The sequence below is a fragment of the Myotis myotis genome, unplaced genomic scaffold (genome assembly GCF_014108235.1).
Source record: "Myotis myotis isolate mMyoMyo1 unplaced genomic scaffold, mMyoMyo1.p scaffold_m19_p_19, whole genome shotgun sequence".
In the NCBI taxonomy this organism is placed as follows: Eukaryota; Metazoa; Chordata; class Mammalia; order Chiroptera; family Vespertilionidae; genus Myotis; species Myotis myotis.
Window position 1 is genome coordinate 38389038 of NW_023416323.1, and position 23290 is coordinate 38412327.

General features: G+C 45.6%; 1 protein-coding gene across 3 annotated transcripts in view; it reads right to left on the reverse strand.

Annotated features, from left to right (window-relative positions):
* Positions 1 to 23290, reverse strand: part of LPCAT2 (lysophosphatidylcholine acyltransferase 2) — a 51874-nt gene that overhangs the window by 22584 nt on the left and 6000 nt on the right. The window contains exons 3-11 of one of the 3 annotated variants that reach the window (XM_036345347.1): positions 21400 to 21617; positions 19782 to 19894; positions 18135 to 18195; positions 17163 to 17221; positions 15687 to 15721; positions 12098 to 12152; positions 4677 to 4759; positions 4171 to 4296; positions 1838 to 1991 (exon numbers count right to left, since the gene is read on the reverse strand). In XM_036345347.1, the coding sequence (XP_036201240.1) occupies positions 1838 to 1991; positions 4171 to 4296; positions 4677 to 4759; positions 12098 to 12152; positions 15687 to 15721; positions 17163 to 17221; positions 18135 to 18195; positions 19782 to 19894; positions 21400 to 21617 (904 nt within the window). The remainder of the gene's footprint in view (positions 1 to 1837; positions 1992 to 4170; positions 4297 to 4676; positions 4760 to 12097; positions 12153 to 15686; positions 15722 to 17162; positions 17222 to 18134; positions 18196 to 19781; positions 19895 to 21399; positions 21618 to 23290) is intronic. The other 2 variants (XM_036345348.1, XM_036345349.1) reach the window with 2 other exon arrangements.

Below are 23290 nucleotides of genomic sequence, written 5' to 3' on the forward strand. Positions count from 1 at the left end.
TCCATGAGAGAGAATCATGGATCGGCTGCCTCGTGCACGCCCCATGCTGGGGGATCGAGCCCACAACCCGGGCACGTGCCCTGACTGGGAATGGAACCATGACCTCCTGGTTTATAGGTCGACGCTCAACCACGGAGCCACACTGCCTGGTCCTTCCCCCTAAATCTTGATCATACCGTAGAGCCGTGGTGGAGTAGTTCTATTATAAATTGTAATGAAGACTGGACATTTCATGGACAAGAAAAGATTACTTGTGTGATGCAAGCAAGCCCAGAAGAGAGGCCCTGGCACGGCCTATAGAAGGAGGTAGCCTGACCTCACGATATTAAAGAACAGTTCGTCTATGACATCACAGAGGACAGTCATTAGGAAGCTTAGGGGGCCTGGGAAAAAAGACTAAAAGCCCTGTCCTGGTTTCTGCCACCCAGCTATAATTTCTTTGCAAAATACCTTTTTCCCCAGTGGTTACTAGAGAACTGGGACTTCTGGTGCCAGACAAGACGGAATGAGCCTGGTTAAGTCTATCTTGCCTTCTGATTAAAACTAGAAACTCTGATCAGAATGCAGAAGGCAAACTACCTCTGGGCAAAACGCCACAGCAGGAGGCTTGGGGAGGAAAGCCAAAACGTGATGAACAACCAGTTAGGCAGTGAAATCATGGGCATCGCTAATGAGTCGGTGAAAGAAAAGAACTATCAGCTCAGCATTCTTTACGCAACAAAAAATACTCTTCAGGGATGAATGCCAAATGAAGTCCTTCTCAGACAAGAGAAAATAAAGAGATCAGAGTCCTTAGTATTTACCCAAATGAAAGGAAAACCTACATTTGCACAAAAACGTATGCCTGAATGCTTAGAGCAGTGGTATTCGCAACTGCCCCAATTTAGAAACAAACCAAATATTCCTCCGCTGAGAAATGGGTAAACCAAGCCTGGTACGTCCGTAGTCCATACAACCATAGTCCACGCAATGGAATACTATTCAGCAATGAAAGGAAACAGATTGCTGATACATACAACAACCTGGCTGAATCTCAAACGCATCAGGCTAAGTGAGAGAAGCCAGGCTCCAAAGGGTAGATTCTGTTGTCAGGGGTTAAAGGTCAGGACAGGGCTTGGCTACAAAAGAACAGCTACAAGGTAATATTTTTGTTAACTGTTGTGTATCTTGAACGTGCTGGTATGACATGCCTCTATGCATTTGTTAGAACTCATACAACCTTAACCCAAAGGGTGAATTTTTTCGTACTAAAAACAAATTAAAAAATAGAGGACTTGATACACTTTTCTAAGGAAACTTTTTGACTATTCAGGTGTCTAACTTCACGTACTTACATATTCATAAGCAGAACACCGTGTCCCCAATATTATAGCAAATGGCCAAGCATTCATTGAACCCTTTGTTATAAAATGTTATTTTAGAAAATAAAATCAATTTGATTTTCACATATTTGCGGGGGGGTGGGGGGGGGAATCCAGAAACCTTCAGAATACAATAGCACCACCAGGTCATCGATGTATGAGTTTTGATAAGAGATTTTAAAATTCTTGCCAGTTACATAACCCTTCCCAATTCTATATGACAAACATGATGATAGGATCATGGTATTTATACCTGGCCTGGTGTTTCAAATACAGACACTACCATCCCTGTTACAAAACACAGGCACATGCATTGTTATTATTAGGATTTAGAAAACAAAACCACGCAATTAAACCTCGGGCTCAGCCCTGCTGGGTCTAACCCTGACCTAACAAGTTTTTCTTGCCTGAGCTATTGATGCATGCTCTCCGGGAGCATGGCACGTCTGCCTGTCAGAGACTGCGTTTCAACATACCCTGTCAAAGAGTGCGAACAGCTGTCTCAGCACGTCAGAAACAGGCAGCTTCAAATACTCCGCAAACTCTTCGATTCCAATTCTTCCCCCTTTGGAGGAGCTCGCAATAGCCGCATATTCATCCAAGTGCTTGCGGATGCCATCCCAATCCAGTCTAGAGGGAGAATGAGAAATACATGGATGCATGTCAGCACAGCCCATGGACATGGACAGTAAGGGGGTGAGGGCATGTGTAGGCGGGGGGTGGGGGGTGGGGGGACACAACCGGGGAGAGGTCAATGGGGGCAAAAGGAGACGTATGTAATACTTTAAACAATAAAGAATTTAAGTTAAAATAAAAAAGAAGCTAGTGAGATAATCCACAATAAAATGAAATAAAATAAACATGGTATCAGCAATTCCCAACCCAAAGGAGATTTTTATGAACAGTGGCGAGTCACTTGTTAGGGAAAACACTGTAAGTGTTAAACTGGCACAGAATAAAATGTGTGTTTAAAAGTACAAACTGAACATGTGTCCAGGCTTCTAATTCTTTTAAAGGATGTTAGTGTGACTGTAATTTCCCCCAAATATCTAAGGGGAAGGAAAGTAACCGAGAAGAGCAATGCGGCAGAATAATACACGACTCATGAGACGAAAATAAGAAATCACACTTAAATCTAAACATTACTCGGTAAGTCAACAGAATTGCCTGAGTGGTTAAAAAATACAGCTTTTTCTTTCAAGGAGCTTCCTGGCTGAAAAAAAATCACATTTCACAAAATGTTGGGCTACGGAGATTCATTAGACCAGACCCACTTCCTCCAAACCTAGTTATGAAAACTAATAACTAGGGTGATAGACACTGGAAAATATACTGTAACTTACATCATGTCCTTTCTTCTTTTATTAAATGTATTTGGGTGACCTTGGTTAATAAGGTTATATAAGGTTCAAGTGTACATTTCTATACTATATCATATATATATATATATAGTGTTGTATTCTCACCACCCAAAGTTTAGTCTCTCATATATTGGATCCATCACATCCTTTCTTTATCTGATAAACAGTTGACTGAACACATACTTCGTCTGTACCCGATTTCAGTGACTATCTAAATTTATCAAATTGTGAACGTAACATCAAAACATTTGGTTAGCTAAAAAACATAGATAGTATTTGCTCTATCAGTTATCAAAATATGATTTCTTAAATACTGAAGATACTGTATTTTCAATACAGTAATGGGCTCTGCAGCTCCCTTTCACGGACGTGCCAAGCTCCATGACATCCATACATTCTGTGAGTCCCCAATGGGGCTAAAAGCGGAATGAACTGAATACCAGAAGACGGGGGGCAGGAGGGCTACACCTTTCATACCACATCATCCAAAAGGAATGTTTCTAAATGGTTCAAACTGGATCATAAAAGCAGGAAGCGGTGTTTTTACCTTTTTAGAAAAAATGACGTACCCAGAAGAAAAAGATAGATCTTGGGGGTATTTAAACATTTTAGTGGTGGTCAGAATTGCTACTCTATGGGTCAATTCTTATTGTGAAAGAGAAATTCTGGCCACTCCAGGCCTGTATCATCTACTTATGCTGTCCTCTTTGGCACAAAGGTAACAGGATGGACTAAACACTCAACCGGTCAGCCCTTTCTGAGGTGGGAGGCAGAGCTGTCCACAGCCACACTATCGCCTGGTCTCCTGTGACCAGCACATATAGTTTTGAGATAACTGTTCTTAAGAAAAAGAAAACTGGACGAACTAAAGGGGAGCCCAGCTGGCATGGTTCAGTGGATGAACACCGACCTATGAACCAAAAGGTCATGGTTTGATTCCCATTCAGGGAAAATGCCAGGTTGTGGGCTCCATCCCCAGTGTGGGGCATGCAGGAGGCAGCCGATCCATGATTCTCTCTCATCATTGATGTTTCTATCTCTTTCTCCCTCTGCCTTCCTCTTTCTGAAACCAATAAAAAATATTTTATATATAACTAAAGGGGAGATAAATGCATAAGGTTGGCTTCCCTAATAAACACCAGAGCTGAGTCCTGGCTGGTTGGTTGGTTAAGTGTTGCCCCGTGCACCAAAAGCCCTCCAGTTCGACTCCCGGTCAGGGCACATACCCAGGTTGCAGTCTCGATCCAGAGTGGGGGGCATGCAGGAGGCAGCTGATCGATGTTTCTCTCCCTCTCTCTCTCTCTCTCAAACCAATAAAACATAGTAAAAACAAAAAAAGACAAACACCAGAGCCAAGCATTCATAAAACCAGAGAAAATAAACACACAGGAACTCAGATCTCTTTTGGACACTGTTATGAAGACGTAGTCATTTTAAAATAGGCTTACTTCAATTTCCGGCTGATCTTGGTAAATTCCACCAGCCCGGCTTCCATAGGCAGGGTGAGCTGCCCGGCCGAGATCATCAGCCTGCAGTCTTCATAGGTGTGATCGGTCACGGGGATTTCCAGAGCTCTGAAAGCGTTCAAAGGCAGAGGGGCAGGCAGTGTTTTCAAACAGGTAACGACTTTCCATTAGGCCTGAATGGGTCAACCAACAGCACTGAATGGGAAAGTAACCCCCACGTTTTAAACAGTAGCTTTGGCTTTTTACTGCCAAAGAGGCAAGTTTCTCTACTTGTTCAGATTTACTATGGCCCCAAGGTCGAGGTCGGTAATCTTACGTCTGCATGGAAAGTGGTTATTTTGTGGAAAGCACATGATTTGACTTACCAAAATAAATTGGGGGATGAGGATGTTAGGAAGAAAACACCCAAATCCTTAAAACTATGTTAAATGTCATTTACCAATTCTGTTCAAACTAACTACTGATTATAATCACACATAGAGACTCACTCTGCCATCAAATTCCGGACTCTACCAGCAAATAGGACAGGATCTCTTTTTTCTTCGTCACTTGGTGCTTGAACAGGCATAAACTGAAAGATAAACACACCTTTTTATAACAACTGGCAGGGCTCCGACATCAAATGGCAATGACATCCTATATAATAAAAGCCTAATATGCAAATTGACCCAACGGTGGAATGACCGGCAGAACAACTGGTCACTATGATGTGCACTGACCATCGGGGGCAGATGCTCAACGCAGGAACTTCCCCCAGCCTGCAGGCCCTAGGCCAGCCAAGGCGGGTGCCAGTAGGGACCCCCCCGATCGCCCTGCAGGTTGCCCTGCAGAGGGAGGCAACCAGCGACGGTAGCAGGGGACGAAGCCGGGAGCAGGCAGCACCAGGCGGGCCAAGGTGGGTGCCAGCAGGGGCCCCCCAGTCACCCCACCGGTCACCCCACAGATCGGCCCTGATCGCCAGTCAGGCCTAGAGATTCTACCTGTGCACGAATTTCGTGCACCGGGCCTCTAGTTAATGTATAAATTACCTATCATCCTATGAACCCTGCCTTTCGAGCGCGTCAGTAACATGACGTGGTGGCAGGAACCCAGAGCTTGGATCAGGAGCTCTGGGTCTCCCTGTGTATTAACCAGCACCTCCTTTACCTTTTCTGAACGGTCCCCTCGATTCTATAAGGCAGGCTCTGATCGCCTACTTCCCTGGCCGTGGTGAGGATGAAATGAGCCTGTGTCTGGAATTCTGGGAGATGGAGAGCTATAGCTACTAAGGTCTTCTCAGACCCGCAATTTCTACCAGTCCCTCCCCTTTGCGTGAGAAGGTTATGATGATGATGATTTTATGGTTTATCTTCTCCATCCATTCCTCTAAGGGCCATATTTTCATCAATGGATGGAACTTCACGTTTTGTCATTTCATCTGCTTTTTTAAAATCCTTACTATTGGCTTTCTAGCATTTCCTTAACACCCTGTTTTGCTTTATGGCCATTTAAATGTACCTTTTTCTATCCCTGACATTCTGTAATGCCTCACTGGTACTGTCCTTGTTTTTATGAATCGTGTTCTAACGTCAGCAAGGTTTTGGTGCCGTACTTACCTCACAACATATATTTTGAGCACCTACGACACATCAGGCAAGATCAACAGGACCCTATTCGAGTTCTACAGAAAACAGAAATTTTTATAGGCTAGGCCGACACAGCGCATGCTCAGGATCACGACCCTGACCCCCAATTTCAGACGGTGCTGAAAAGCTTCACTAACTTATTGAAAGTAAAACAGGTCGCATGGCCAGGACTCAGGCCAAGGTCGGTCCGATTCTAAGACCCTTGTTTTCCCCATGAAACCATCTTTCCTAAAGGAGGGTGAGCGATCGGAAATGAGGAATTTGGCCAGGAGTGGGCAGGGGAAAGCCTTCAAACGGGCTTCACGGAGAGCTGATTGGTGGTGGACCTCGGCTTTTAAAGCATAAGCATGAGTTCACCAACAGAATTATACCTATGAGCCAGGGACCGTGCTAGGTGCTTTTCATGCATTATTTCATGTCACTGAGCCTCCCAATTTCAGTCATAAGGAACTGGGACCCACAAAGATCAAATGACCGGCCCAAGGTTTCACAGCTCACTTCCATTCAGTAAATATCACTTAGGCCTCTACCGCGTGCCAGGCTGCACACGACGCCCTGAAGACGTGGCAGTGAGGTCCCTGCCCTCCCGGAGCTCTCCCTGTCCTGGGGTAGAAATGTATGACAATGAGCTAAGCCCCTCCATTAAGCACCTACTATGCGCTGAGAACTTTCTTTTGGAGTCTTTAGACCATGAACTCTCTTAACAATTCCTTGAGGCACGTTCCACCATTTCCACTGGATAGAAGGATGTGGCTAGAAGAGGTTAAACAATAGAGCTAAAGCCACACGCATGTGGCAGGGCCACCGTTGGGAATAAAAAGAAAGGTCTGTGTAACGAGCACCTCTTCTGGACTCACGCAGGCGTGTTTTCACATCTTGAGTGTCATGACAAGAAGCCTGGGGGCAATGGGGACTCGGAGAAGGAGTTTGAGCAAGAGAGTGGCATGAGCAGGTCCGAGTGTCTGAGCAGTGCCTCCGGTGGAAGGGAACGGATATGCCAAAGAGGAAGAAGCTAAGAGCAGGGGGAACCCCAGGCATCAACCTGCAAGAGGCGGTGAGACCATGAACAGGGGGGGTGGGGTGCAGAGGACAGCTTGGGTGCAAGGGAAATTTCTCAGCTAAAGTGGATAGGAATGACAGGATAACCTGCTACATGTCATTTCACTTCGCTCATTCATTCTATTAACCTCATCTCCTGTGAAGTGAAAGGTTTGACTACGAGATCTCCAACATCCTTCCCGACTGGACTCCTGTGTCTAGCTTCCTGTTTCGTATCCAGTTATTCCTTTAAGATGGAAAAATAAACTAAGCCACCAGAGGTCCCCACATCACTTATATATCCAGAGCACCAAAGTCTGCAAACAAGTATTTCTAAAAATTCCCTTCAGCCTGCTCCGGTAAAAATCCCTACTATTTGCTTAGAATGCAATCCAAGGGAGAAAACAGTGCTTCAAAATCAATGTTCATAAAACCTCTAACAAAACAGTATAATAATTTCAAGTTTTATATTGCCCTATGGTTCTTGGTTTTGTGTTGTTTCTTTTAAGTCAAAGGATCATTGACATAGAATACACTTGGTTTGTAGCATATACTGAAACCCAGGAAACATAAATGGCAGCTTCATTGTTAACCAAACACAATACAATGAGCTGTGGCTTTGGGTCTTTGATTGCAGATAGTATTTTCCATAAGATGAGTTCTAGTAACTCTCATACGGATGTGGCCTTCTGTGCTTGAGGAGAAAACTTATCCACGGAGAGCAAAAAGTAATGAAAAGTCTAGATGTGACCCTCATGGGCCGCAGGCCCCCTGAGAAGCAATTCAATGGAAATTCTAATTAAAAGTCGCCTCTCCTCGGCCTAGACCTTGCCCTCTAGCTCACACTTCCATTTTGCACGCGGCTCACCGCGTGAACACACCCTCTCCTTGGGAAGGAAGATGCACCCAAAAGGCTATGATCCATCACTGTCCCGAGACACGTCTAAATACCCCCGTGGCTTCCTGACCCCAAGTCTTCCCTTCACCTTCACCTTCTCTCGTCACCTCCCCGTAGCCACGCTGATGGCCCATCTGCCATCTGGACTTCACAGCCTCTTCACCTGGCCACAGAGATTCTCAGCTCTATTTCAGCCGTGGACGTGAACCTGTGACTCGCATCTATCTCCTCCTCGGACAAGCTCTCCGGCCAGAGTTTTCCCTCGTGGCCTAGGAGTGTTTACTTCTTCCTTAACCGGGTCCTGCCTGGAGCGTGAGCGCCTCCCAGTCACTCTCAGGACCAGCTCGTCCCTCTTTATCTGCCCCTCCTGCAGCCTCTGTCTGCCTGGCGGCCCCGGTCTTGGGAAATCAGACATGTCCACCTGGCCTCTCTCTCACCGAGGCTCTCTCACTGCCACACCCACGGTGCCAGTCACACATCCGTGGTCACCTGTCTCCTGATCCCACCCTCTCACTCCTGTAGAAACCCCTGAGGGAGGCTAAAGAAAACCCTTATGCCCGGCAGGTGTGGCTCCGTGGTTGAGGGTCAACCCGTGAACCAGGAGGTCACGGTTCGATTCCCCATCGGGGCACATGCCTGGGTTGCGGGCTCCATCCCAAGTAGGGTGCGTGCAGGAGGCAGCCAACCCATGATGCTCTCTCATCATTGATGTTTCTCTCCCTCTCTCCCTCTTTCCCTCTGAAATCAATAAAAACATATTTTTAAAAACCAGAAAAACCTTATGGGTTGAGGCTACGACAAATCCACGTCAACTTCCACGGGGTCCTCACAGGTGCTTGAAAACTCTGCTATGTTCCCGAGGTGGCCATCCTGCCTCAAAGTAGGAAAAGCATTCCCGGTCCGTTTTCCTTTTGCTGAAGCTCTCCCTTTGTGGTTGGAGGTGGGCCCAAGCATGCTGTCCCAGGCCCGAGTCTATTTCCTTCGTGTCCACGTGATGGGCGAGGATCGGGTTGCGTAGCTTGGACGGCATGTCCCTGCTGCTGGCAGCCCCTTCCCGGCCAGGCCCGCTCTGATCTGCTGCCCTCACATCTCACTGTTTCAACACAGGCTCTGCTTCTCGGGTTGCAAGTCCGCGTTTCGCCATGAAGGCATTTCACTTTCCACTTCAGAGGGACGACCGTGAAGGCCACCCCAACATATGCCACTTGGGCGAGTTGATTCTCTGCAGCTCAGGCCACTGGAAAAGCAGCACAGATAGGAGCGAGGCTTCCTCTGCACTGCCCCCCACCCCCCGCCCCCGAAAGACAGATCCCCCAATAAGAAGTCAACTGTCACAAATCCCCTCCTGCAAAGATTCATCGGACAGGGAGCCTGGCCCCCCTCAGAGGAGGGGAGACTAGAGGTCGGCGTCACCCCCGGGCTGACTCCATCACACACTCTCCCATCTTTCATCTATGCTTCGAGGGCCCATCTGCCTTTCCTAAAAGCCATCTGCTCTCCCCTGCGTGGCCTGCCTCCTCCCTCCCCTTCGTCTATGAAGATGGAAGATGAGCTCTCAAAAATCCCACCGCTGTCCTCAGGTGTTCCGTTTTTTATTCCCTGTGACGCCTTGTGCACATATTAAAGAATGAATAAATGTGCACACCTTTCCCCCTGGTAACCTACCTGATGCCAGGTTATTTCACAGACCCAGTTAGGGCACCCGGGCGGGAGAGGGGAGTCCCTCCATCCCTATGACAGCCCTGGGAACGTGAATTCCCTTTCCATTCACCTGGGCTCCCTTCCCTCCGAGGCCACCCTGCTGAAGGCACCGCCTGTCCCAGGGAAGGAGGCTGGCGGGACGTATTTCCCACACCAACACCTCTCGTCGCGCCTTTGGTCCCGGGGCCTCCCACCTCCGCCTGGGCCTTAGGCTGCACCAGATGTCGTCCAACTGCTCGGCCTGTAATTCACGGCCCCCACCTGCCACCCGCAGCCAGGCCTTCTATGAACACTCGGTCCTCACAGAACCGGTTCACTCACTGCTTCCTGGCCACACCCGGCACATTCCTCCCTCCCAAGTTGATGATTACTAGCCGAGACGAGAGGAGAGAGATGGATGGATGAGGATTTCACACAAACGTGTCCTTTTCCGAGGAGCAGAGAACAACCTCAGGGAATCCGTCCGCACAAATGGGCGGTGCTGGTTCCTCCGCGATTCTTCTCTCCACGTTTCCAAGAGAAAATGCAACACGAGGAAGGCGCTTGTGAACAGCACCTGCCGCTTCCTTTTAGAAAGAACGGAGCAATCTACGTGCTCCGGGAAATAAAGGTGCATGCTCCCCGAACCCCAGCCATGTGCCAGCGCATAAGTAACCCTTATGAAGTCCTAACGACCCTATAAAATACCTGTTACGCCCATTTTTACCGGGGAGCACACAGCCGGGAGAGGTTTAAGTAATTTGCTCGGCCACATTCTGGTGGCTCCTGACGGCACTGAAATGAAATCCGGTGACCTCTTGGCTCCTGGGTTGATGCTCAACCACTGAGCCACACGGGCTCGGCGAATGTCCTCTTCGTGAGGGATAGATACATCCTGAATTAGGTTTACCTGATTGGTAGTTAAGAAGCTCTAAAAACGCCTGTGCAAAATAATACGTAGGATCCCCATCCATCTTAAAGGAACGGGAAAGAGAGGAGCGTGCCTCTGAACAGACAAGACAACTGGAACCGGCCCAGCTAAGTGAGCCGAGACTTCTAACGAAGCTACGTGTGGGGCGGCACCAGCTGGCACCTCCGAGACCGGGCCCGGCCCTGAGAGCCCTGAGCCAGGGTGTGGGGGTGCTCAGTTACAGCTAAACGTTGGGGAATAAAAATACCCAGTCATATAGCTGTTAGGGGTGCCCTGGGTGAAAGGCATCGCAGATCTAAAATACATATAACTAAAACGAGAATTCTAAATCGGAAATCCGTAGGTCCCCCGTCTTTGTGCCTGTGCCTTGTACCACAATCCTCGTACACCAAATCCCTGCTGACTCAGGTATTTCTAATGGTCGAAAGCCGTTTTTACTTGTGAAGTTGTTGGACAAAGAATATATTCTTTTTTTGTTGTTGTTAGAAAATACTGTCCAAACAGGTCAAACAGGTCCGAGAACCGGCTGGAGAATGCAAATATTGTAACTCAAAGAGAGAGAGGAAGAGAGAGGAGGGATGGACAGGAAGAGAGGAGGGAGGGAGAGAGATAAGGGGACAGGAGCGAGGAAAGGAAGGAGCAGAAAGAAAGAAAGAAAGAGAGAAAAGAAGAGAGAGAAAGCCAGACATGAGACAGAAAGGAAATGTGTAACCGTGGTCAGGGCAGTAGAATGAGAAATGTGCATACCTCTGTCGTAACACAATTTGACCACTGACACATGGGCTCTATAAAAAAGTGCAGTCCTACATGCATTTCCACGTCTGTTGCTAGGCCTGCTGGAGGTCTAGTATAGATATGTAGTATATATCTGACCCTCTCTCTTCACAGGCTACCTGAAAGCATCCGTAAACCCAAGTAGATTCTGAATTCAGGGGTCCATCCCACATCACTAAGAATACTTCTGGGAACAACCTGGAATCTAAAAAATGTGGTCAGATTTTCAGAATGATCTCATTACTCCCCCACTCCCGTCTGCCACCGCAACTCCAACCCAAAGACTGTCCTATGAATGATGATACGGGCCGCCTCCCAGATACAATTGCCTCAGGCTCTCCCTGGGCTCCGGACCGCGTGCCTCTCCCATGACCCATGCAGCACCTCTCAGGCTCCCAGAGCCCACTACTCCTCAAGGAGCTGTGGGGCTCTCGGCCTCTGTAGCTCCTGAGGTTGGGACATGAAGGGTTAGCATTCAACTTGGCAGAGGTCGGCGTTGAAAGGAATACAGACGTAGAAATGGGGGGTGCGCATCTGGACAGCCAGGCTGGTTACACCTTGGAGGTTCCCAGAAGTTAGAGGTGTTTCCTGATCCAATGCTAAGGGCTACACCTGATCGCCTGGGTTTAGATACACAATTTGTACACAGGGCTCATTTGAAAGATGGTGGGTTTAACTTCCGGCCTTTGCGTATCCGTTCTCTGCAGACAAGGAATCCTATATAAAAGCCTAATATGCAAATAGACCAAACGGTGGAACAACCGGTCGCTATGACGTGCACTGACCACAGGGGGCAGATGCTCCATGCAGGAGCTGCCCCTAGATCGCCCCATAGATTGGCCCTGATTGCCAGCCAGGCCTGGGGACCCTACCTGTGCACAAATTTCGTGCACCGGGCCTCTAGTTCAAAATAAAAGGAAAGGCCAAATCTCAAGTTCCACAGCCACGTTTTGAATGACTTACCTCAACTTCCACCCTTGTGTAGGGCTGGCAGAAGGTGAGCACACACAGCTGAAAGCTGAAGAGGAAAAAGAGAAGTTCCCTTTACATGGTGAGACAAGGATTGTCTAATATTACCCAACAACCCCCTTCCACACACAGAGCAGCCAGGCCAAACATCATACATATTTTGGGCTTATAAATGCCCCATGGCAGATGTAACACTCCTTACACTCAGATTATTCTTGGCATTCAAAAGTTCAATCACTGCCCGGCTGGTGTGGCTCAGTGGTTGAGTATCTACCTATGAACCAGAAGGTCACAGTTTGATTCTTGGTCAGGGCACATGCCCAGGTTGCAGGCACGATCCCCAGTAGGGGGTGTGCAGGAGGCAGCCGATCAATGATTCTCTCTCATCACTGATGTTTCTCTCTCCCTCTCCCTTCCTCTCTGAAATCAATAAAAATATTGAAAAAGCACAAGTTCAATCACTACATGAAATACCATGTATGTATTTGTGAGTCAGAGCTGCAGCTCAGCAGACTGAACCCCAACTTTGAAATCTCCTTGACAACTCGGATTCAAAAGCCTATGTCCCTAGAGAAACTACCCAAGGCCAAGATTTTTAAGATTCATAAATGTGTTTATAGGGTCACTCCGGAGTAGAACATTATTAAACTCTTTTCTGATACTTAAAAAACAAAATCAGTCGGCCTTTCTTAAAAGCAGAAACTGAATCATAATTGTCTCAGTTACTAATAAATGTTTTCACTGTGGGGGAATTTTCTGAAAAGTCTCAAATTTCATGGTAAAGCTAGACAAAGGCTTCCATGAGGTGGTTACAATCAACCCTCGAAAAATAATTTTTGAAATAGTTGTTCCAACTTGAAGCTTTCTAGTATACATACAGACTCTCCAGACAAGAGTTCTATGGGATTTTAATCTGGCCGAGTGGATCAGATTACGTGTTGTGAAAACAACCAACCAACCAACCTTTTTGTGTTACTGTTAAAGCAGCTAACATATGATTTAATTGTAAAAAATTACTTGAAGAGACTTAAGACAAAAATTTGAGGCATTTAAACAAGGAATTTAAAGAGAGAATTTAGAAAAATAGATCGACCAATTTCATAATTAATTGTAAATAGTTAACCTAAGTATCACTTCTCAGATCTTCCATCTACAGGGCGAAGAAAATATTTCACTGTCAACCACAAGCAAACAAAGTCGACCCATATTGTCTGCCGTAATTATTCTTTAATTGTTTAACTGAGCTTTGGAAGTCAGTGATTTGAAGAGATAATTCTAAATGCTGTAAAAAAAAATAAATAAATAGAACCACACCTACGATTCTCATTACACACAAAGCAAACAACACGTCTTGGGCGGACACAGATCCGCTTTTCCGTGGCTGCTCTTTCTCTCAGTTTATTCCCCAAATTCATGAGTCCTCTCCTGGGTATCTGCTTGGGGGTAGAATTTCTTAGAACCCGCGTCCTGAGTAGCGCGTGGAGCAAGGGCGATGGAGAAAGCTGACTTAGCAGGAACAGACACAGAGCTGAATCCACCAGGAGCCGGGCCAGAGGACAGAGGTGGGCATGAGCGTTCCCACAAGTGAGTGCAATGGGGCGTGTGGACACAACAGAGGGGTGCCTTTTGCAGGCTCTGTGTGGGTTGCTAAGTCCTAAGACATCTTTCATTCTGACCATCTGATTTTTCCTCTTTCTTTTCCAAATTCTCTCTCCTATTTCCATTTCCCCTTTACCATACACTTCCCAGGTTAGAAGGCTCGATGAACTAAAAATCTTCTATTTTCTAGCCCCGTCCCCCCTTCCAGAAAAGCTTTCTCTTGTTTGACCTTCACATCTACCTGGACAAAAAAAAAATCATATTGACTGAACAGTGAACCCAAACTCACCAGCTCCTTAAGGAACTCAACCTGGAAGGCTCCAAGGATGGCCCATGTTAGGATATAGAGATACACTCTCCAGCCAATTTTTAGGCACCTCTTTCTCTAAAATGCTCTCGTACTAATTGTTTCTCCTAAGTTTCCCCCGTCAAAAAGCTGAACACCAGTTACTCACAACCAGTAGCGCCATGAAAGTTTTATTCTAGCCAAATGAGTGCACCGATTTCCTGAAGGTGAGTGGTAACATGATGTCTAGATGCCCTTTGCGATTTCTGCTCTTTATTTTGGGTGCAGTTGACCTTGCTTCAAGGACTGCAGTGTAAGAGGATCATACCCGTCTGACATGTTGATCAGCAGTAACAGGTGCAACTGGTTCATCCGTTACAATTTCTGACTTAAATTTATTATTTCAAAGCAATTCACACGCACAAATTGGAGAGAGAAAGTGTAGCAATATCTGACTTTCAGAATTTGTTGGGATTGTCTAAAAAGGTTAGTCAAAGTGGGGAGCCCATAGTATACTTTGAAAGCAAATGATTTCCTTTTCAATATTTCCACGTGGTTGTCACCTGTCCACCAACAATGGTCCTTGAATTCTGTGCATAAGGGTATCAAAGGCATGACCGGAAAACCCCTGGCAAAGCCCTCCAATCCAGGGGTTTGACAGGTTTCCCACCAAAACATAAACAGGCCGCGGACGGAGGCTCTACAGCAGGGGTCCTCAAACTACGGCCCGCGGGCCACATGCAAATACAAATATTGTATTTGTTCCCGTTTTGGTTTTTTACTTCAAAATAAGGTATGTGCAGTGTGCATAGGAATTTGTTCATAGTTTTTTTTTTAAAACTATAGTCCGGCCCTCCAACCGTCTGAGGGACAGTGAACTGGCCCCCCGTTAAAAAAGTTTGAGGACCCCTGCTCTACAGGTTCCGTCCTATTTAAAGGCCCATTTCACTCCGGCTTGGTTAAGAGTGAAAGTGCATTCCTCTCCTCTCTGAAGGGTTTTCAGAAACTGCTGAGCCCTACGCTTTTCCCATCCAGAACGGAACTGCAAGCTTGGTTAGCTCTTTTCTCAGCTCACACTTTAGGCCAGTGGTCGGCAAACTCACTAGTCAACAGAGCCAAATATCAACAGTACAACGACTGAAATTTCTTCTGAGAGCCAAATTTTTTAAACTTAAACTATATAGGTAGGTACGTTGTTATTAACTTAATTAGGGTACTCCTCAGGCTTAGGAAGAGCCACACTCAAGGGGCCAAAGAGCCGCATGTGGCTCGCGAGCCGCAGTTTGCCGACCACGGCTTTAGGCCATAGGACTGCATTACTCCGGACTGCTTAAGCCCAAATATATATAGTAAAATAACAAGAAAGACGTGAGGTAGTGCTGAGTCGGCAATGAAAAGGAAACCACAGAATTAAAGCTACAGAGAATTAAAACTAGGTCGCTGGGATGTTGCCAAGAGGCGGTGGTTAATCCCTGAAGACCCATTAGAACATGACAAGGCAGGAATTCTGTACATGGGGCCACGGGGTCAATGGGCAGGAGAGGGGTGCTCTCTATGGAGACGTGTCAGCTACAAAACTTAAGGATCTGATTAGAAATCTTTACTTTCACAAAAGCAAGTCTTTTTCTAAAAAAAAAAAAATCTTTCTTTTCCTCACCAGAATGAAATGTATATAAGTAACAGAGATGAGCCACTTACAATGTATATCCTTGCCACGTCCACGTCACAGTATCCTACAACAAGAGTATTTAAGCTGTTAGTGCGGAGAATACCAAATGAAACAGAAACCTTATTTCAGTGCGGGTAAGCATGCTCTCTCTAAATGAGAAGCATTATGTGGGAAAACAGAACCAGCATGCTGTTATTGTTAAACAACAGTGGACTGAACCATGCATCCTTGGATCATATATCTACATAGCCAAGATCCGTCTCCTTGACGTAACCACCTTTTTATGGAACTCAGTTGCTCTGACTTTTAAAAAAGTCTACCACGTGTGCTTAGCTATTTTCCTCTGAATATGAAAATCTCTAGATAATGAATTTGCTTACAAAACCCAAAACACCTCAGTTTTTCTAAAGAGAGAGAGCGAATAATTTGGGAGAAAAGTAGCCAGTTTGGCTCAGTGGATAGAGCATCAGCCTGTGGACTACAGGGTCCCAGGTTCGATTCCGGTCAAGGGCACATGCCCGGGTTGCGGGCTCAATCCCCAGTAGGGGGCGCGCAGGAGGCAGCCGATTAATGATTCTTTGTCATCATTGATGTTTCTATCTCTCTTTCCCTCTCCCTTCCTCTCTGAAATAAAAATATATTTTTTTAAATAAATAAAGTAATGCAAAGTGAAGGAACTTGAATAAATGAAAAAATGCAAACCCATAGTCAGAAATACAATGAGTAAAAGTCTGATAGATTGTCATTTTAACTACAGACATCCGTGGTGGCGAAACCACTGAATAGAAAGTTGACTTGATCGAGAACTCCTCATCTTCACTAACAGGCCATTAGCGACTACATCTTGCCTTTTTATGGAAATTCCCTGGTAAATGAAGGTCCTCTCAGCCCCCAAACATCGTCTGAAAACCTGGGCTTAGGGGAACGGAGGCACAATCCATGCCCAGAAGACAACCAGGTGCCCGCCGGGAGCAGAAGTGACCATTTCCTGAGCCAAATGGGGACTTTCTGGCGGACTTTAGGTCCTTTTAAAATATTTTCGGATTGAAGCTCCTTGCCAGGGGTCACACAGACAGTAAGTCCTGAGCCCGTCATTAAACGCCAAGCCTACCCCACCCTTACCCTGCCTCTTCAATCCTCGCCCACCAGCCACGGCCAGTGACTCCGGGGAAGTTTCCTTCGCGGCTTCACGAAAAGCACAAATGGATGCGGGTTCTCTAAGGAGACCCTGAACCCGAGGGCGCACCGTACATCACAGTGACAGCAGAGCAGAAGCCGAGGGGGCGTCCGCATGTGGCTTCGTCGTAGCAAAACCAGAATGCGGTCCTGGCATCAGCAAACACAGGTCTGTCTGGGCAATGCTTCAAAGCCAAGGGCAACGAGACTCGCCCTCTGCTCCCGCCACTCATCTCTCCAGACCTTCGTTCGAATGACCGGAAGGGGCCTGGGGCAGCTGTGCTGGTGGGATGCCTGAGAGTCTCCCCAGAGGGAGACAGGGTGCTTACCAGCTTGTTGGGGTATCGGAGGAGGATTGGCTGCACGGGCACCGCCGGGATGAAGGCGCCTACGACCAGGATGAAATCTTATTACCAAGGCTTTGTGTGGGTACAGGTTTTACAACAGAGAAAAAAATGTACTAAGAAATGACACACGGAAACTGCCCTCAGAGCACACATAAGAAACTATTTGCTAAATGCCGGTAAATCCCTCATGTTTACCAAAAGGCGAGATTTTGAAAATGCAGAGTTATGTAAGCAGAATGTTGGGTCCGTCACTTGAAATATTCACTTACATCCCCATCTGCTTTCATTTTCCAAATACCTATTACTCGACAGGGACTTTCTTTTTTGAAGTCATGGCAAAAATCAAGGCAGAGAGGAAGTAAGAAAATCGAAACGAAACCAAATGCTTGAAGCCAGAACTACCACAGTGGACAACAGGGGGTTTTAACTTGGGCTGTGAGCATTCTGGCGGCCAATACAGGAAAGTATTAAAGTATTGCCAAGTGCTGCAAAATTACACATTACTATGAAACTCGTGGCTTGATAATATTAAAAAAATTAAACGAGCCTTAGAAGGCATGATAATGATCATCGAAATAGGTTTCCACTTGATGACACAGGACCCTGGGTGCCTGTGACCAAGTCCTTGGAGAAAAAACGAAAATCCACCAGTAGATTGAGCGCGCGGGCGCGTAGAGACACACACACACACACACACACACACACACACACACTCACACACACACTGTCTCTCTCTCTTTCTCTCTCTCTCTCTCTCTCCCAGGAAGAGGGGGTTATGATACCAAAAGAGAAAGTAAAGAAGTGCATTCTGTGGCTTCGTAACATTAAGATCTTTTTGCCAGAAAAGAAGCAACGCTCAGAGCAAACCAATGCGTTAGGTTGTGCACCACTATCAAATCATTCGAGAAATCGTCCATACGACTTTGTCACAATACATAATTTAATTGATCTCACCTGGTTTAAAAGTAATCAAACAGGAGCGATTAGTACAAGTACCTTCTGGGAAAACTAGTATCTTGGAAGAAAAGGAATAGATTTAATATTTCAGTCTAATTAATTGATTAGCTCATCATTCACTTTCTCACATACTTCACAGATAGCTTCCAATTCTTATAAAACAGAGACGAAATCAAAGGCTAACCCTTGATTCTAATGAAAGCCAGAGTCAGATGACAGGCATTTGGTATGTAGTCTGACCAGTAAGAAATTAGAAAAATACTGTAGATTAAAGCTTTGACTAGAATATACACTTAGCAAATGTTTCGTGGTGATACTTAGGATCCAAACAGATTGGGAAGATGATGCAGACCTAAGTCACGGTCAAGGGCAACATGTAGGCCAGTGATGGCGAACCTATGACACGCGTGTCAGAGGTGACACGCAAACTCATTTTTTTGGTTGATTTTTCTTTATTAAATGGCATTTAAATATATAAAATAAATATCAAAAATATAAATCTTTGTTTTACTATGGTTGCAAATATCAAAAAATTTCTATGTGTGACACAGCACCAGAGTTAAGTTAGGGTTTTTCAAAATGCTGACACGCCGAGCTCAAAAGGTTCCTTGAGTTGAGCAAAATGAGTGGAAATCTACCTACGTGTTAGCTTTCACCTACCAGTCCTAGATCTGTTTTGGGGTCTAAAGAGGAAAAATGGGAGCCTTATTCCAAATGCCACTTCTCCCCATTCACTTTTATTAAACCACTAGAAGCCCGGTGCACGAATTCGTGCACTGGTGGGGTCCCTCCGCCTGGCCGGTGATCAGGGTCGATCGGGGCCGTCTTGCCTAGTCCCTATCGGGGCAATCAGGGCCAGCCGGCCAGGGTGGAGGGACCCCGGGAGGTTGGCCTGCCACGGGAGGTTGGCTGTGGGAGAGCACTGACCACCAGGGGGCAGCTCCTGCATTGAGCATCTGCCCCCTGGTGGTCAGTGCGTGTCATAGTGACGGGTTGACTGGTTGGTTGTTTGGTCATAATGGTTGCTTAGGCTTTTATATATATAGATTCCTCACATGCCTTGGTTTCTACAGCCTCTCAGTGGACCATGCTCTTCTGGGTACTCTAACATCTACACATCGTCAGGGATGGCCAGATCACTGCGGGGCCATTAGTTCTGCTAGCGATCACCTGCTTTCACCTGGGCTAAGGTAGAGAAATACTTACCAGCATCACCCATGGGGCTTTCTTTCTCCCATCAGTGCTGCCCCTCCCTCACCTTCAAAAGGCACTCATTCCAGTGGAAGGGGGTGATGAGATGGTCAAGTGTGAAAAGCTGCTACAGGTGATTCTGACATGCCCCCCTGAACTGAAAAGCTCTATCCAAATATACTTCAGATAAGAGTCAAGATCTTAACTACTTTTTCAGTATAAGCCCTCCATACTGTTGAGTAGAACAGAGCATTAGCATCCTGTCTTTACAAAGGAAAATAAATTCAGAGGTAGGGAGTCTACTTTTTATAACACAAAGTAAAAACTGGTTCAAAGAGTTCGGAGAATAAAAAAAAAAAAATGATACATTTAATTCCCTGAGTATCTCTTGGGGAAGGGGACTTCTCAGATTCAATTCTCAATGTATTCACATCAACATCGCCTGTGTTTTACCTGGGGCCATTCCCCTCCTGAGGTTGCTCGCCTTATGATTTCATTTATTGTGTTTTTTCGGGAATCCGGGTCTACGCGGGATACCAACACTGGCTGCAGAGCCCGTAACAGTCCTTTAAAACAAAGAAAATTTACAACCAAGCTTTTTTTTTTTTTGGCTAACGCTAGCAACATGATAACACTGGGTAAATCATTAAACAAACTGTATGGAAATTAAAATGAAAGCAAATAAAAGAGAACAACTTAAAAAAAAAAAAAAACACACACCCTCTAATTCAAAGTTTATTAGAACTCAGCTTCCGGTTTTAAAAGGAGAGGTGGAAATTTCTAGCTAAAAATATTTCATTTGACTTCACAGACATCAGCAGCAGGAAAATGATAAACAGTAAATGCAATTTGTTCCCTGCAGGTCTTCTTCCTCAATTGACATTAAACTTTTGAAATGTCAAGATTGTCTGGTTTTATTTTAGGGACGTCCCGGAAACTGGTTATGTGAATTCAAAGTACACAGGAGTCCAAAGCAATTATTATTCATTTTACTAAAATTTTCAACACAACAATCTTTTAAATGCCTACCTTCCTAGCACATGCAAAGTCAATCTCAATTTACCAAAAATCCATTGCTATGCGACTTTTCAGGAAAACGCCTGTTACACAAAGCAGGGAGTTACACTGAAAAAGAGATTGTTCACAGCCAAATGAATGACTAGTATTCCCGCAGGTACCAAGTCCATATCGGGCAACTTTCACACTCGCGCTCTCGTCGTCTGATGCTTGCAATGACCTTGGGACCACAGGGAGCAGTTACTTGGAGACCATTCCCCTAGGGAGGGACGCAAGCATCGGGTGGGAAAAACATTTCACTTGCTTCATTATTTTTTACAGCAGGAAGCACTTACTGTTCCACATCATAATTTTCAGAGATTTACACATGGGTCCCTCATGGAGGTTTGGGGGAAATGAAAAAAGCAGAGTTAGGACAAAAAAAATGTAGTGTGTTCATCAGCCTAATGTCTGAAGAGAAATTCATGAAGTAGCATGCATCGGGCGCTTCCACAAATTCTGTGGTTAAATTCTCTCTCAAAAAAAAATCAAGCATGTTTGGTATTTGAAAAACTGGCCTTTTATATATAAGAACAGAAAGAGCCCTAGCCGGTTTGGCTCAGTGGATAGAGCGTCGGCCTTCAGACTCAAGAGTCCAGGGGTTCGATTCCGATCAAGGGCATGTACTTGGTTGCGGGCACATCCCCAGTGAGGGGTGTGCAGGAGGCAGCTGATCGATGTTTCTCTCTCATCGATGTTTCTAGCTCTCAATCCCTCTCCCTTCCTCTCTGTAAAAAATTAATAAAATATATTTTTAAAAAAAGAACAGAGAGAGATGATGGTACAGTGCTAAAAGTAAGATTTTAAAAGAATTACAAGGGTTCATATAGAGGGAAGTTTAATCTTTTTTCATAAAGTCATTCTTAAGATATCATACCTCATTAAAAGGAAGGACATATGTTTGAGATATTTCATTATTTTAAAGTGTCTTAAAAACCCACCAGTAAGCTAAATGTGAGTTTCACAAGGCACGAACGTGAAACTCTTTTATCCATGTTACCTTACAGGTACTTACTGCCAATCAGAGGCACCTGCACATTCTCGTTGCGAGAAACCATGGAAGGCAGCCCCGCGGCGACACAGGCGATCCCATCGAAGAAGGTGGAGTGGGGGGCCACGACAAAAATCGGGGCTTCCACGGGACTTGCGATCTTCCCCTTCACAGTAACTGAAAACCCCATCGAGAAGAACAAGGCCCGGCCCAGAAACTTCAAAACTGGGTGAGTAATTTTCCTTTGAAAACACACACATGGAAAAGACAAAATTAGCTTTGCTTCCTGCAACTAACGCTGGGCATTACTCTAAAACACAAGATGGAACCCCAAACGCATCAGAACACTTCGTTTTAAAATACAAGCTAAGAAGAATAACGAACACTTCCATGGAACGCTTTCTGCCAGGAACCTTTCGGAATCCTCTGCCTATATGAATTCCTTTAATCCTCGGCCCGATTTTATATAACAGGTGTTACTTATTATTATTATCATCATCCCCATTTTTCAGAAAACTGAGGCGCAGAGAAGTAATTTCCCCCCCCCCCCCAAGGACATACGGCTAGTAATCGGCTCTATTCTTCTGTGACTCTAAAGTGAACAGAGTGAGTTTTCAACACACACACATCCCTCTGGGAAGTTCAAATCAGTATTGCCCTTCCAGGTAACCACCTTGGGACTCTACATGTGAGTAACAAAGATGCCGCCATCTCCCCGAGCCCTTTTAGAATTCTCATGCTGAAACTGTCCTCGGCGTTATTTTAGGAATACTTTTGAAGGAGTCAGGCTTCTAAGGCATCATCAAGACTCTTAAGAAAATTCACCATCTCACTGTCATTCACTTAGACAATTCTGGAAATCTAATTGCTAACGTTTTCCAAAGGCTCGGTTATTCAAGATGAATAATTAACTCATCACATTGTGCCAGGAACTGTGCTGGACACACAAGTAAGGTCCAGCCCCTGTCCTCGATAGACGCCAATGAGTAGCGAAACCAAAACATATGCCCCTAGAAATGGAAACACCTATAGCTTTTCATGAAAATACAATACTACGTATATCCTCCCATAAGACAACTGATGGGAGTTTTAGCAGATGGGCTCCCTGTCTAATTCTCTCAACAATCTTGTACGATGACAGTGAGGAACGATGAAGCAACTAGCTGCTGAGGGGGTTGGTCTGACTTTGACTTCACAGCAAGGAGAAGGAGACACAGAAAGCCAAAGTACTTTTCCAGGGGACCCAGAGGAATGGCCGCCTCTCTCCTTCTTGCCCTTTCGTGGAGAGTTAAGATCGCTATTGGTATAGAGATAAAAAGCTCCCTCTTTCATGGAGTTCCCACTAGTCCTATTTCCGATTCATAGTGATGGGGCTTCTGACAGCTACATTCCGAAGTACCCCATATTCAAAGTCACGAAAGACTTCTAGCTAAAGTATTGTTGTTTTTTTAATGGCTAAAAGTCTAGTGTTGCGTGATAACTCCAATGTTACCTGTTTGAGAGGAGGCTTCTTTGAAGAAAATAGGACTTCCTTTTCCAACCTTTATTTTATCTGTTTTCTGACCCTTTAGACCAGTGGTTCTCAACCTTCTGGCCCTTTACATACAGTTCCTCATGGTGTGACCCAACCATAACATTATTGTCGTGGCTACTTCATCACTGTCATGTTGCTACTGTGATGAATCGTCACGTAAATATCTGATATGCAGGATGGTCTTAGGCGACCCCTGTGAAAGGGTCGTTTGACCGCCAAAGGGGTCGCGACCCACAGGTTGAGAACCGCTGCTTTAGACTGTTAGAGGTTTCTATAAGCCACTAATAATAGCAACCAAGGAAATAAGTGAAAGGAATAGTGGGTGATGAAAAATGTCACTTACAGTATGTTTTCAGTGACAGACAACCTTGAGTTATAAAA